Here is a 16,460-nt window from a genome sequence, read left to right as displayed (position 1 = left end):
AGCAGAGCCATCAAGGCTCCCTCTCGAGTGGGATAAAGACAGGAAGCTGACTTACCGTCAGACCCACACAATTAAGGAAGTGTGCCAGAACATGGCACACCCTCGCCAGACCCCCTACCGGCCAACAGGCAGGAAACCAAGTGAGTAGGAAACAACGCAGTGCTCTCTCCTGTGTGTCTCCCTCACTGCTCAGACAGAACACATCTGCTCACCGAACATGTGGGCCGTTTGCCTCCACCAAGCACTTCCCTGAGACACTAGCTGGGTGTTCTACAATCTAACTCATTTCTGACTCTGCAGCACGCTTTAGATAACGCCGAGTCTAGGTTGTCACGTGTGCTTCTGATCTTCCTCCCTCAGGTTCGATTAATTGGCCAGAGCAGCTTAGAGAACTCAGGGAAACACTTACTTCTATCTGCCAGTTTATGAAAGGATACGGATGAACAACCAGATGAGGAGAGACACAGGGTGAGGTCTGGGAGGGTCCCAAGCACAGGAGCTTCTGTCGCCATGGAGCTGGGGCGTGTTACCCTCCTGGTGTGCAGGTGTTCACCAACCTGGAAGCTTCCCAGACTCCCTACTGGGATTTTTATGGAGGCTTCCTCACATAGGTATGATCAATTATTCACTCCATTTCCAGGCCCTCTCCCCGCTCTAGGGGAGTGGGGAAACGCAGGAGGTTGGGGGGGTGAAGGGGACTCACAGAAAATTCCAGGCTTCTAATCAGCTTCATCTTTCTGGTGATGAAGCCCTAAATCTAGGAGCCACTTAGGAGTCTCCACCCAGAGTCACCTCATTAGAACAAGAGATGGTCTTGTTCTCAGGAATTTACAAGGGTTTTAGGAGCTCTGTGTTAAGTATGGGGTCAAACATGAAACATTAAAACAAGAGATGTTCCTTATGGCCTTACCACTTACAGCACTACAAGGGTTCTAGGCTTTCCATGCCAGGAACTGGGTGCGGAAATCAATATATGTATTCTCCATTATCTTGCAGTGAGATGAAAGACAACTGTCTAACACGAAGGTCATATAGAAATATTAATAGCATGAAAAAATGCTATGACCCCATGTTAACAACAAAAAGCAACATACTAAATTGAGTTACATATGTAAAAATGCAGCCCCCTTCCACCAAAGGATGAAATAGAAGTACTTTAAATGTTAGCAGCAGGTGTCTTGAGGTCCTGGACTTATAAGTAACATTTTTCCTTGCTTCTTTATATTTCTCTTTACTTCCCCCCACGTTTCCATGATGAGCACACAATATTTTTCTTTTATAATCAGAGATAAGGAAGTCATAAATATTAAATGTTTGTTTCTTAACCTGCAAATTGTGGGCCATGTGGATACATTGGTTTACCTCTATGTTAGATACAAATCCACCTCATTCGTGTACAATAAGCCTTTCTTAACAATGAAACTATATTAACTCTAATAACATCAGGTCAGAGAAGGCTCACATCTGCGGAAAGAGTGCTAATGTTCACTCTTGAGACCTAAGAATGTGTAATGCAGACAACGATTTTTGTCTTTCTTTTCAAAGATAAGGGTTCAGGAATATCAATACCACTGCTTATCCTGCTAGATCTTCAACCTGGCGTAACAACGCGCAACAAACACATCTGGGCGCCCAGCTCACAAATGTCTCCTGCCAAAGGCAGTCAGTGTTGTCATTTACAAGATGGATTTCTCTGTTTTTAAAAACAGACTGTTTGACAAGTAGCTGTCGTGGACGGAAATGGAAGCTAACACATTCTTTGCTGTTGTTATCTTGATGGAATTGCTTTTTAGCTCCATATACTCAAGTACCAATATATCTCTCTCCTCACATTTGAAGCAGAACAATTTGACAAAGGATAAAGATCTGGAAATGTAAACATTATACTTGCCATGAGTAAAAAAACCCAAGATATCCTACCTCCTTCTACCAAGGGTTACACTAGCTCATAAACAGGCTGAAAATCTTGGGACAAATCAAATTTCTTCTGTTTGTAAAGTTCAAGAAATCCTTTCTCTTCAAATGCCTTTCCTTGCTAAGCCTACAGCAAGTAACAAAAGGTACTAAAGCTCTAAATCAAGATAATAGTATAATAAAGATAATAGTATAAATGCATAGATGTTCTAATTAAAAAATCTAAAGTCACTTCCATTTAAAAATTTTTATTTAAAAACTCAAATGATGCCAGATTACAGTAATAATATGCTTAACCCTAGCTCATAAGTATACTTACAACATAAGTGTTTTATTTTTGAGTCTTAAATGGCAGTAATGCAGAACTTTCTTGATAGTATCTACTGTACCAAGAATATCAGATACTCAGAAGAAAGTAACATAGCTAGTTCATTTAGGAGAAGGGCAGCTCCCTATCACAGATCTTTCTTAAATGGCAACATAAACAATACAATAAGAAACATGAACTCTAAATGCTCCAAAATGCTTAGCAAGCGCTTGCCCTAATCTCCCAGCGGAGAGTCTAACAGCCCAAGGAAACTTTTCCAACCAGAGTTACATGGACACAATTTATGATATTATATGTAAGAAGCGCACAGGATAGAAACCACTGCTTCAAATTATTGCATTACTCTCAATGAATCAACCCAGAGTACTTAAAATTGAATAGGACATCTAAAGGCTTATAGCTCCAAGCAAGAATGCATTTTGTGGAAAATTTTGGCCAAAAAAAGCGCTATTAAGTCAGTCTATTAATGTCCACCCCTCATCGTCCACATCTGACTCAGAATACAGCCTAGGTAACAATCTCGGATGGGTCCGATAATGCCAGCCCCTAGTGTCTGGCTTCTACCTAAGTGCGTTCTGACTTGTCTGCCATGTATCTATCTCTCCTATCTCAGCAGTAAGTGAAGGGGATATGCTAAGGGCGAAGTCCAGAGACGAAGAGATTTTAGAAACCCAAGAAGCACCTAGCTTGCCAGCTTTATAAATAATCCAAGACAGGTCAGATCCGAAACGAAATCCCTATTTTGCAATACCTAAATAATGTCAGTGCTAACTGCCAAAAAAGGCATGGATTTAACGTCTCAAGCACAAAATGGGGGAAGGGGGAGCTTTAATCATCTGAACAACCCAGAAAATGTATATATACATCTTACCACTACAGGGCTCTGTTGAGTTTCCACCCATTTATTCTTTCGAGAAACACTTTTCAAGTACCATAAAACGCGCTGTGCTAGACTTTGTGTGGAATTAAGACATGAGTAAGGAATTCAGTCGAGGAGAGAGAAGCTGAGATAAAACAGAAGAAATAATGTGTTTATAGATATAAAACTTCAGGGAGACACAGGCAGCTGTTTGCAACTAGAAAGGGCTTCAAAACTGAGGTAATAATGAAGTTCAGCCTGGAAGGTCAAATACAATTTCTACAAGTGAAAGAAATGGAAAGAAAACAATCTCGGCTCTGAGGAGGTAACCAAAGACTTGGAAAAAGTAGTAGGCGCCTCTTCAGAAATCCCAACACAGGCAGGGAAGTCTTGTCTTCCCAGGGCCAGACAGTGATGGGGTAGGATTGGTAAAGTGAGTGGGGGGCGAAGGAGAGAAGGGGAGGCTTTCTGGGACACTGCGCCCCAGATGCGGCCTGCACATCAAAAGTCACTTGCGATGTTTAAAATGCAGATTCTCAAATCCTGCTGGGAATAGGAAATTGTAATTTTTGAAGCTTCTGTAGTGATTCTCATTTTCTGTCATGTTTGTGAAGAACTGCAAGGCACAAAGCAAAGAGAACAGGAAAAGGTGGGTGGCTATGAGAGAAGAAGACAGGCAGAACTAACAGAGAACACCAACTGTTAAGATACGGGGTTAATGGAAAAGAAGAATCAGAAGGTTACTTTAGGTCTAAAAGAATGCTTAGGGCGCTTGGGTGGCTCAGTCAGTTAAGTGTCAGACTCTTGCTTTTGGCTCAGGTCATGATCCCAGGGGTAGTGGGACTGAGCCCTGCGTTGGAAGCCTGCTTGGGATTCTCTCTCCCCTTCTCCCTACCCCTCCCCTGCTCATTCTCTCTCTCTCCCCCTCCCTCTCCCTCTCCGCCCTTACCCTGCTTACACAGGCTCACTCTTTCAAAATAAATAAACTTTAAAAAAAATAAAAGACTAAGAAAGTAAATATGACCTAAGAGAAGACATAAAAAAGGGCAAAAGCTGGAAGAAAAAGGCATTGAATTTGGACATTCTGAGGCTGATTTCCTTATGGGTAGGAAATTTGGTCTTAGAAATTCAAGAAAATGGGGGCACCTGGTGGCTCAGTCGGTTAAGCGTCTGACCGGCTCAGGTCATGAGCTCACGGTTTGTGGGTTCGAGACCCGCGTCAGGCTCTGGGCTGACAGCTCAGAGCCTGGAACCTGCCTCGGATCCCGTGTCTCCCTCTCTCTTTGCCCCTCCCCCACTCATGCTCTGTCTCTCAAAAATAAACACTAAAAAACTAAATAAAAAATAAAAAGAAATTCAAGAAAATGAACTGTGTATTTAAACATATACTATTTGCTGGCATCTCTTTTAGGGTAGCTACGAACTGGTACTTTACCACGTTTTTTATTAATGAGCTTTGGGAGTGTGTATCTCTCTCCCTAAATACATGAAGGACAAGTTATACATACAAGGCAGAGCGCTACAAACTTAAGAGAAACTCAGTAAATATTTATTGAATAATCAAAGTGGGTGGAAGTCTAAAACAAGGTTGAAGGTTTTCTTTTTTTTTTTTTTTTTTAAAGAAAAAAAATCACCTCTCTCCACTTTTTTTTTCCCCTTCTCAAAAGAGAGAGCCATAATTCTTACCTTTGCTGCCAAGGCTTTTAAGCTGTTAAGGAATCTGTGCCAGAAATCCTTGAAGAGTGGGCGGTCAATTTTCTTCAGGCTGTCTTTGGTGCTAGCATCCACACTGACATACAGCTGTGTGACTGGTTTGAGGTTCCTTCATAATTAAAAACAAAACAAAACAAAAAACAATACGGAAAAAAATTATGCCTCTGTCAGGCTTTTCATGATGTAAAATTTACAATCTATAATACATGGGGTAATTCAACATGTCACGGGGTCTACAGGCTTCTACCTCTCCCAGAGGGCTGAAGCAATGATTTTAATGATGTGATAGAAGGGGCTGTCAGTTGATTATTTCAAAAAATGACTGGACACCATCCTTAATAACCTGAACACATGCCATTATTTAAAACTGGTCCCTCTTCAACCAGTAGTTTTTAGTGGAAAATAAACAAAATGAGATCTAGCTTCAGGTCAGGCACCATCAGCCCAGTGCAATTAGAAGGGGCCCTCAGACTGAAGTGTCCCCATGAACTCTGCCATTCAAGAATTATACAGTTGACATGTCACAGCCACATGGGGTCCGTGCTGACAGGCCTCCTCCCACCATCACTTCCCTGATGGAAGTTCCTAAGGAACAAGAAACAACCCAAAAAAGCTCAGGCCTTCCTAGAAAGGCACAAAGCCACACCAGTACCCCACTGATGCCTCCAAGAGCCAGAGTGAGTATAAAGTCCAGCCTTGCATGGGCAAAGCTCCCTACCCAGGGAGACTTAAGCAATGCAGAGTTAAACAACAACAACCAAGCCCTTACAAAGGGGCACAGCCCTCAAGAAAACTGTATGTTGCAGATTGTTTTTCTTCACCTTCTTGATCAGTTTCCATGAATACCACTCATTCTCCACTCTCAAATTCACGGACTCATTTCATTAAGTCAGTCTGACTTACTATACTATTTGCCAGTTATGCATTAAGCCCAGATTGTGCTCTTTCCAAAACCTCTCCGCTCTCCCTTCAAATGGGTCTCATAATTCATTCCCTTCAATAAACGTGCAACAAGAAAGAAATTTCCCTTGAGTAATCCTTTGACCAAATTTTCCCACTATTAACTTTCAATAACTATTCCAGGATTTGTATTTACCCCTAGAATGTTAGTTACATGTTTTTTGGTCTCAAAGTCTCTGCACTTTCAAAAACTGAAATATAATTCGCATGCCATAAAATTCATCATCGAAGTGGTTTTATGCTTTTTGTATCTATCAACACCGGCCTCATCAATCTTTGAGTGTAAGACGTTCAAGGGCAGGCACCGTAGTTGTCTTTGTGTCCAGCCTTACAGGCAGATACTTGGAGCTACTTTTTTTTTTTTTTTTTTTTACAAATAGTTTATTGTCAAATTAGTTTCTACATAACACTCAGTGCTCATCCCCAAAGTGCCCTTGGAGCTACTTTTTACTTGACATTGTTGACTTCAGCTAGAAGAACTTCTGAGGGCATGCAAGCCAAACAAATGCTTATTATGATCTGGCTTAGTGACATATGGAAAAATCACAAGGGTCTGAACCCGAACTTACTAAAAGTGATGAAGGTCTGACCAAAGTTAAGAAACAACTGATTAGCATATTGGCAGACTCATTGCTTTAATCCCTCTCCAATGCTGGCTACAAAGGGAATCCTTAAAAGTTCAATTCTGTGTCACTACTGAGCAAAGGACAGCAATTACTGAAAATGAAAAACAGGAGCATGCTGTAAATGGCAGCATTCTGTCTCATCATTCCTTTTTCTGGGAGCCTCTTTAATAACAGACAGGCTATGTTACCTTAAATGGACTCATGTTTTATAAAAAATAAAAATAAAAGAGGTCTGTCTTAATGGATACTGCTGGCTATCATTATCTGATTCTTAAGGACTTGGTCATAAAGCTGTCTAATGCAAAATGGGAACTGACCTGACCTTTTCACTATGCCTCCATAACTACTTAAGATTATGAACAGCAAATTCCAAAGGCCATAGTTATTTTTGCAAACCTCCATCATTTGCAAAATGGGAAGCCTGAGACACTGACAGTACCAATAAGAAATTTTAGTCAATACTAAATATCTGAGATATCTTGATTATAATCAAGCAAGTTGATTATATATCTCTAACCAAGGAGCAGATGAAGAATGGAAAAGAGGAAAAGTCCCTAGGAATTACAGAACTTATTCCTAAGGGACTCAAAAAATTAAAAGCACTTGGAAAAATTTTCTAAGCCTCAGGGATCTTATGCCTGCCTAGTACTGGCCACTATTCCCCAGGACAAGTAATATGGTTCTCAGCATGGTCATCTATCTGTCTCCGTTCTATTCAATGATAGTTAACATTTTAGTTCCCCCAAAGCAAGAGGATGTTATAACCTTAAAGTCATCATAATAATTTGTGTTTCAGAATCTAACATTGCTGCTGAGAACAATTAAAAAGGACAATATAATAAAAGGGAAATACCACTGTAAGCTCAAACCCCAGTGAAAATGCCCAATGAATCTTGACATGATTATTGTGATGATCCTTTGTCTTGCTCATTTTTAAAAATTTTTTAATGTTTATTTATTTATGAGAGACAGAGTGTGAGCAGGAAAGGAGCAGAGAGAGGGAAACACAGAATCTGAAGCAGGGTCCAGGCTCCTAGCTGCAAGGTGTCAGCATAGAGCCTGACAAGGGGCTTGAACTCACTAACTGTGAGACCATGACCTGAGCCGAAGTCAGATGCTTAACCACTGAGCCACCCAAGCACCCTTCGTCCTGCTCATTTTATGTGTCTAAGAATGATCAAATAAATATATAGGAGTGCCTGGGTGGCTTAGTCAGTTAAGTGTCCAGCTCTTGATCTTGGCTCAGGTCACGATCTCATGGTTTGTGAGATCAAACCCCACATCAGGCTCTACCTTGACAGCACAGAGCCTGCTTGGGACTCTCTCTCCCTCTCTCTTTGTCCCTCCCTAACTCGTGCAAGGGCACACTCTCTCTCTCAAAATAATTAAACATTTAAAAAAAATGATCTTATATAGAAATGCATTGACAACTGAGCATAAAAATTCTTCCTTTTATCCTTTCTGTACAGAAAGACCTCAGCCCTACTAATCTGTACAGAAAGGAAAAAAGGAAGAGAGATTTATGTTTGCAAGAAATCAAGTGGCTTATAGAATAAGTCTGATGCTCCTATTGGACTAAATAAATAAATAACCAAAATGGCCCAAATATCCAATAATATTAAAACCAGAATCTCTAAGATAATCTGGGGCTGTTAGGTCTGGTCAAATAATTTAGGAGTTAAAGAGAAGAAGGAAAAAGAGGAAGGAGAAAATACCATCCACTGAGTATTCATCATAGGCTAGGTGCACTGTACTATGTGCCTTACCCTTCTCATCCAGTTCATTGAATACTCACAGTAAAATAACAAGGTAGTTGCCAGTTTTGCCCATTTTAGATACGCTGAAACTGTGACTCAAAGGGTTAAGTGGTTAAGTAGCTTGTTCAAGAATCCACAAGCATCAACAATAAGAGTTAAGCCTAGAGATTCAAAGCCTGTTCACCTAGGCTTGCACCACAACGTCTCCATCAAAATGGCCTTTCACAGGCAGTGCTGGCCGGGCCTCTTGTCACAGAAAGCCAAGAGCAGTATTTCAAGTCTCACAGCAGAATGTCTCCAACTGTGGTCAGGACAACTGGTATCAGAAGGATCTGCAAACTCAGGTTCTTGAGCCTCTCCTGAAACTGAATCACTCTCCAAGAATGGAGCCTTAGAAAGTGTACTGTTTGATGAATGGATCAAGAAGATGTGGTTTATCTATACCATGGAATACTACATGGCAATGAGAAACAATGAAATCTGGCCATGTGTAGCAACATGGATGGACCTTGAGGGTGTTATGCTGAGCGAAATAAGTCAGGCAGAGAAGGACAAATATCATATGTTTGCACGTATAGGAGGATTAGGAGGAACTTGACGGAGGAACAAGGGGGAGAAGAAGGGCTGAAATGGTGGGGGAAAGGGAGAGAGGCAAACCATGAGAGACTCTTGAATGCTGACAAAAACTGAGGACTGATGGATGTGGGGGGGGAGGGGGGGATGGGCATGGAGGAGGACACTTATGGGGATGAGCACTGAGTGTTATGTAGAAACAAATTTGACAATAAACTTTGTAAAAACTAAATAAATAAATAAATAAAATTTAAAAAAAAATAAATAAAAATAAAAATAAAAATAAAGAAAGTGTACTGTTCTATCAGTTTCAAGAACTTCTCAAAACTGATCAAAGAAATTGAAGACATAAATAAATGGGAAGACATCCCATGTTCAGCGATCAGAAGAATTAATACTGTGAAAATGTCTGTAATACCCAAAGCCATCTACAGAATCAGTGCAATCCGTATCAAAATTCCAAAGGCACATTTTGCAGAAATAGAAAAAACAATCCTAAAATTCATATGGAACCACAAAAGACTCCAAACAGCAAAAGCAATCCTGAGGAAAAAATAACACTTGGGAGGCTTCACACTTCTTGATTTCAAATTAAAATACAAATCTATAGTATGGTACTGCCACTAAAACAAATACAGATGGAACAGAATCAGGAGTCCAGAAACAAACCCATGTATATATATGGTCAACTAATATTTGACAAGGGAGCCAAGACTACTCCATACGGAAAAGATGGTCTCTTTACTAAATGGCACTGGGAAAACTGGATTCACTTGCAAAAAAATAGTTAGACCCCTATCTTATATCACTCACAAAAATTAAGTCAAAATGGATTAAAGACTTAAATGTAAGTCCTAAAACTGTAAAACTCCTAGAAGAAAACATAGGGAAAAGGTTCTTGACACTGGTCTTGGCAACAATTTTTTTTGGATATGATACCAGAAGTGCAAGCAATGAAAACAAAAATAAACAAGTGGAACTACATCACATTAAAAAGCTTCTGCACAACAAAGAAATGATCAACAAAATGAAAAAGCAATCTACAGAATGTTAGAAAATATGTGCAAATCATATATCTGATTAATCTCCAAGATACATAAGAACTCATAAACTGAAGAGCAAAAAAAGAAAAGAAAAAAGAAAAAAAGAAAGAAAGAAAGAAACCCAAAAACTTACTCTGAATTTTAAAAATGGGCAAAGGACTAGAACGGACATTTTTCCAAAGAAGATACACAAATGGTCATCAGGTACTTGAGAAGGTGCTCCACACTACTAATCATCAGGGAAATGCAATTCAAAACATCAGTGAGATATCACCTCTCTCATTAGAGTGGCTATTAATCACAAAGTCAGAAGATAACCACAAGTGTCAGTGAGGATGTACAGAGAACCCTTGTGCACTGCTGGTGGGAATGTAAATTGGTACAGTCACTATGGAGGTTCCTCAACAAATTAAATATAGAACTATATGATACAGCAATCCCACTTCTAGGTATTTACCCAAAAGAAATGAAATCGGTATCTTGAACAGGTATCTGCACCCCCACATTTACTGCAGCATTATTCACAATAGCCAAGACATGGAAACAACATTTCTATCAACAGACAAATGGATAAAGAAAACGGGGAGAAATGGATAAAGAAAAGCTATATATAGACACAGGCCATATTAGTCAGCCATGAGATGAAAGGAAATTCTGTCATTTACAACATGGATGAAGGTGGAGAACATTATGCTAAGTGAGATAAGCTGAACACAGGAAGACAAATACTGTATAAGCTCACTTACGTGTGGAAATCTACAAAGGATAGTTTCCAGGAGTTGTTTTCTTCTCCGTGTATGGGCCATACTCTCATTTGTCTATTTCGTGACTTTTTTAAATAAACATTTAACATTTTAAATAATATTATGTGACAGCTCTGTAGATTAGACACCATCCAAGCCAAGAGTTGCTGTTTTGTTTGCTTATTGCTGCTTTTGTTGTTACTGAACTACTTTGGTAAATTCTGTATTCTTTCTTGTGTTCAGCCTGTTGGGTTAGCTTAGTGGTCTGCTGATGACTGGCCAGAGATATCTTATACGCCTTTAACTAGTAAGGCTCCCAGACTTTGCTAAGGGAGTGTGTGTGTGTGTGTGTGTGTGTGTGTGTGTGTGTGTGTGTTGGGGCACGCCTTCAATGCCCAGGCAGGCGGTTTTCACTGTCTGCTTGCTCAAGACATCAACATCGGGCAGGGGTGAGAACACAGAGCCTCGTCAAATCTCCCTGGCAAGCCCATAGCCCTGCCCACGTGTGTGCTCTTCCAACTTCCCAGGAACACACTGGAGCTTTTCAAAGTTCCCTATGAACATCTCACTCCCCAGATTTTCCTTTTAAGTTCTTCAGTCAATTTCCTGTTTGCCCCAACCATTACTACTGCTTCGGGCAGCCGTGAAGTTCAACAACTGCCCATGACTGTTTATGAGAAACACCCCACAGAAAGGCTTTTTCACTGGACAAAATGAAAGTCACCTCAAATAAAGACAGCCCCTGTGTATGAGGGGCTCCAGGGAACTGCCACACAACCCATATGATGACAATTCTCTGGAAATGGGACTCTGAGGGAGTTCCAACTCTGTTTTGCCCCCTCCCCTGGCTACCAGGCTGCTGGGTTTTACTGGGACTATAAGCTCTTAGATTTTAAGGCTACTGCAGAGCCAGGAAGTTAGGAGGGAACAGGACCTATTAAGACACCAAGAAACCCAGGACATGAAATAGGACATATTAACATACCACAAAGCTTACTGTTCTTATTGAGATTCAACCATTTCTCTAGAATAAATGCTCCTCAGATTGCTGTGGACCTTTGGTTAAAAAAGTTGACTCTGACAATTTTTGCCAGAGTTCTCATTGTCGTTTATAGAGAAGCAGGTTTTGAAGGTCTGTACTGTTATTCCTGCTGACATTCATCACAGAAATTTTGTTTTTATTTCCACCATTATTCATCACAACATTTTCAATGTCCGTTGTGATTTCATCTTTAACCCATACATGAATGAAAAGAGCACTGCTTAAATTAAAAGACTTTTTGGGGCACGTGGGTGGCTCAGTGGGGTAAGCATCTGACTTCAGCTCAGGTCATGATCTCACGGTTCGTGGGTTTAAGCCCCACGTCGGGCTCTGTGCTGACAGCTCAGAGCCTGGAGCCTGCTTCAGATTCCGTGTCTCCATTGCTCTCTGTACCTTCCCTGCACACACTCTTGTCTCTTTCTCAAAAAATAAAACATAAAATATTTTTCTAAAAAATTTACAAACATATTGGAATATTCAAGTAATCTTTCTGTGCTGATTTATAGTTTAATTCCAGTGTGTTCAGATATCATGCTCTATATGATTTCAATATTTTGTTGAAACCTGCTATAATGTCCAGCATCTGGCCATTTGGTAATTGTTCTGCAAAGCAAGTTCCATGCTCTTGAAAGAAATTATTAAGTTTTCTGGTTCCAATGCTCTTTCTGTAACATAGGCTAAATTTGTTGATTTAGTTGTTCAAATCTTCACTACTGCTATTGATTTTAATTCGCTTGTTTTATCAGTTTGAGAGAAATGTGTTAAAAACCTACTATTTCTCCTTATAGTTCTTTCCATTTTGAGATTATGTTATTGAGTGTTTACCAGTTTTAAGTTGTTAAATTGTTTTATGTTCCTGGTGGGTTTACTATTTTATTAAGAATTGTCCATCTTATCTCAAGTAATGGTTCTTGGCTTAAAGTATACTTCAACCAATTATTATTTAGCCTACCTTTCAAAAAGTGAAACTTCTGAGTGCTTCCATGCGTTATCTCATGTACTCACAACACCACACTAATACCAAATCAGCTCACAGGTTACTAAACTAGGCCCCAAGCAGTCATCTTCCCAACGTTACAAAGACAGCAAGAAATCCAGTTAAGATTCAAAGCCTATTTTAGACCAGAGCCCAGCTCTTACCCCTTTACTGTACTTCCTCTCTCTCTCTTTTCTTTTTTTTAGCTTATCTAGGCATGCATATTTCTGAAAAGTGTTCTATCAATGCACAGAGAGAAGAGAAGACTGTATTTTAAATTTAACATGCTTGCTACAAACAAAACAGGCTTGGGGGGGGAGCTTCTACTGAAAGGATCAGGTGGTATTTATCATTTTTATTTCATTGTAAGCAGTTTCTTGTAACCACCTGGAGCTAACAAATACATGAAAACTTTATTTTTATTAAAACTCATACATTTCTTTAAACATTCAATAAGCATCTAATATGTGAAAAACTATACAATTTACAGAGGTTCTCTAACATCTGGTGAATGTCTTAGCAAAAACTAAAGAAAACAGGGACGTCTGGGTGGCTCAGTCAGTTGAGTGTCTGACTCGATTTTGGCTCAGGTCATGATCCCAGGATGGTGCGATTGAGCCCTGCATCAACCCTGCAACCACATACTTAGCATGGAGCTGCTTATTATTCTCCCTCTCCCTTTGCCCTTCCCCTGCTTACTCCCTCTCTCTCTCAAAAACAAAAAACAAAGAAAACAAAACACACCAAACAAAAAACCAGAAATACCACTGGAAGAAGCAACACAGAATGAAGTTCACACATGGTTTCAGAAGGAGCTCAAAGGTAAATGAACATAAAGACAAATCTGGTGGGGGGGAGGGCTGAGAAGCAAAGTGTTAATTGTGCCATAGTTACATATGGAACATAGTTTTATATTCGTATGATCAGCCACTAGTGCACAGAAAGCTTTGCATAGACACTATTTTACCAAAAAAGAAAAAAATAAGATTTTAAATGTAAACTTAAAAATAACACAAAACAAACAGATAAGAAAGTAATGATAAAATAAAAATAAAGGGGGACTCAAGACGAAGCTAAGAATGTGCCGGCCTACAAAGAGTCGCTAACCCCAACACATTTATAAAGGGGGGGGGGGGGGGGGACACAACACAGTCATGGGTTTCAAACAAAGGAAGAACAAACCAGTTAGTTCTCTGCAAGTCCTTGGAGAAAAGAAGACTGCTCAGTGCTGTAGGACATCACTCTCAACAACTTCATTACCTTACAACACGATGACTTTCAGAGGTCTGCGTTTAACAAGGTGTCTTTCTGTAGGCCACCGGCATCACATCACAGAGCAATTTATAAGAAGGAATGACATGGTGTGCTCTGGTAGACAAACGGTGTGATGGATCTTTCTGATTGCAGGGTTGAATGCAAGCACAAACTATCCAGTACCGGAATAAGGGTCCTAAATTCCCATGTCGGTAGAAGCCGAGGACATTGTGACTCAAGCAGCCACTCTTAAAGGAAAAAGTTATTTGGACACCAAAACACAGACTGCATGCGAAACGCACAGTCTACCCTCTGTTGTTCCACTTTTATTGGAAATGGTGACAGAAATTTCTCTGCTATAAGAGAATGAATGGTGTGACCCCTCTGACAAGGGCCAGGTGCTACTTACTTAGTCTCACGGTGGAGGAGACGACAAAATGGAGAACAGTCGGGCACGCTGAAAATCACAGACTTCATTGTAAAGATAACCATTACATGGTTTGATACTGTATAAGAAGATATATATATTTGATCTTTGTCCCTAGTTCCTGGCATGAAGCTCCTAGAACCCTGGGAACTTCCTGAGTGGCAGGGGTGAGGGAAGCATCTTTTGTTATCCATAATGGCCGCCTACAAGCATAAAGAATTACTAATGAGGTGACTCCCGATGCATCCCTAGACCGCTTCAGGACAGGGGCTGGTTGCCAGAAGAACCAACCAGGTGATTGTAGGGTTGGAATTTTCAGCCCCACCCCACCCCCAACCTCTAGGGAGGGGAAACAGGCTAGAGACTGAGCTAATCACCATTGGCAACAATTGAATCAATTATGACAATGTGATGGAACCTTCATAAAACCCCCGAAATGATGGGGCTCAGAAAGCTTCCAGGTTGGTTAACACACGGAGGTCCTGGGGGGTTGGGGGGTAGTGTTCCGGGAGGTGGTATAGAAGTGTAGCACCCCTTCCCCCGGGCCTTGTCCCATGCCGCTCTTCCACGTGGCTATCTCTGAGTTGTATCCTTCATAATAAACCAATAATCATACGTAAACAGCTTTCCCTGATTTCTGCGAGCTGTTCAATACTGACCCTGGGGAGCAAGTCATGGGAAGCCCCAGTCTATAACTGGTTGGTCAGAAGTATGGGCACAATCTGGGGTTACAACTGGTGTCTGAAGTGGGGCAGCCTTGTGAGACTGAGTCTTGAACCCACGTGGTCTGCACTAACTCCAGGCAGTGTCATAGCTGAACTGTAGGACACCCAGGTGGTGTCCGCGGAGAACTAGCGAATTGCTTGATGTAGAAAAATCCACACATCTGGGGGTCAGAAGTGCAGTGAGTAATAAAACCGGGTAAGAGTGAGGTGTTATAGTGAGGTAAAAACAGTGCTTTATACTCGGCCTTTGACAATTTTTGCCAGATTGTCTTTTCCGAAAGTCAGAAATTCAGAATTATACGAAATCTCTGGATGTTAAATGTTGGCTCAAAAAATAAGCAACGGGCTCAAAAAACAAACAAACAAACAAACAAGCTTTTGAACATGGGGCAGGACAAATAAGACCTACTTCTGATAAACTGCCAATGTGAAGCCTCTGGTCTTAATGACCCTCCAACCATCCCCATATAACTATAATTTTTTTTTTCAATGGAGTTCCTGAAAAATACTGGGTCCCGGTGGTTCAGGTTTATCCTCCTGGACAACTACAGCCTGTTGTGCCACAGAGTGGACTGCAAACGTGGACATAAATTCCTCCTCTCCCCAGATCCATGTCCCCTTGCCCTGCAGCTATGAGTGCCCTCTCGCTGACTCTAAGCTCAGCTGTGACTTGCTCTGGTCAATGGAAGTGAGCAAGTATGACCCAAGCAGGGGCTCAAAAGATGCTTGTGCATTTGAAGCTTGACCTCTGCCGCTGTTCTTTGAATCCCTGCCACCGTGCAATGAAGTTCAGAAGAACTTGCTGGACAGTGAGCTACATGAGTAGAAGCCCCAGTTGCCCTAGCCACGGCCATCATAATCCGGCCAGCCCAGCAGATCTGCCAACTGACACGCGAACAGCACTGAGGCCAGCCAAGTCAGACGAGTTCAAAAGGCCTCCCAGCTGACCCAGAATTCTGAGCTAAATAAAACTGTTGTGAGTTTGAGCGACTCAGTTTTAAGATGAGTGGTTATAAGAAAAGATAACTGATAAGATGCTATAATATATCAGTAATATGCCCATCAATAATACCATTATAAAACCACTTGTTTTGGTGGAATGAAGAGGGCTTTTCCTCAAGAGAAAGGATTTTATGGTCCAATGACTACCGGTCCGGTTATTAATACTAAGTGTCTACATATTTTCATCACAAAATCATAAAGCTACACTGAGTCTCATAACTTTCTCATTTGCCTGAGGTGTTTGCTTCTGTCCTCCATAATCCTTGAGGACCACTCACTGTAAAAACCCCCCTCAGCGGCAAAGAGCCACATACTTTGGAGTTGGAGGGGAAACTGAAATTCTCTTAAGGAAAAGTTGAATGTCCTGAAAAGGCAAGTAGCCCGAAAGTAACACCTGCATGTGGGTCAAGGGAAGGCCAACTGACAGAGTCAAGAATCTCCTTAGAAGTTATCAGGGGGTAGAGGATATGAGGGGTACTGCAGTAACCTAGAAAAAAACATTTAATAAAATAAAATAA

At 40.9% G+C, this 16,460-nt stretch overlaps 1 protein-coding gene across 1 annotated transcript in view; it reads right to left on the bottom strand.

Moving 5' to 3' along the window:
- Positions 1 to 16,460, bottom strand: part of LOC120235688 (S-adenosyl-L-methionine-dependent tRNA 4-demethylwyosine synthase TYW1) — a 201,939-nt gene that overhangs the window by 75,142 nt on the left and 110,337 nt on the right. Inside the window, exon 13 of the mRNA XM_039238105.1 lies at positions 4,788 to 4,923. Within this exon, the coding sequence (XP_039094036.1) occupies positions 4,788 to 4,923 (136 nt within the window). The remainder of the gene's footprint in view (positions 1 to 4,787; positions 4,924 to 16,460) is intronic.

This window comes from Hyaena hyaena, unplaced genomic scaffold, assembly GCF_003009895.1.
Source record: "Hyaena hyaena isolate Hyena2069 unplaced genomic scaffold, ASM300989v1 scaffold_135, whole genome shotgun sequence".
In the NCBI taxonomy this organism is placed as follows: domain Eukaryota; kingdom Metazoa; phylum Chordata; class Mammalia; order Carnivora; family Hyaenidae; genus Hyaena; species Hyaena hyaena.
Note: the sequence above shows the minus strand (reverse complement) of the source record. Positions and strands in the feature narration are given on the sequence as shown.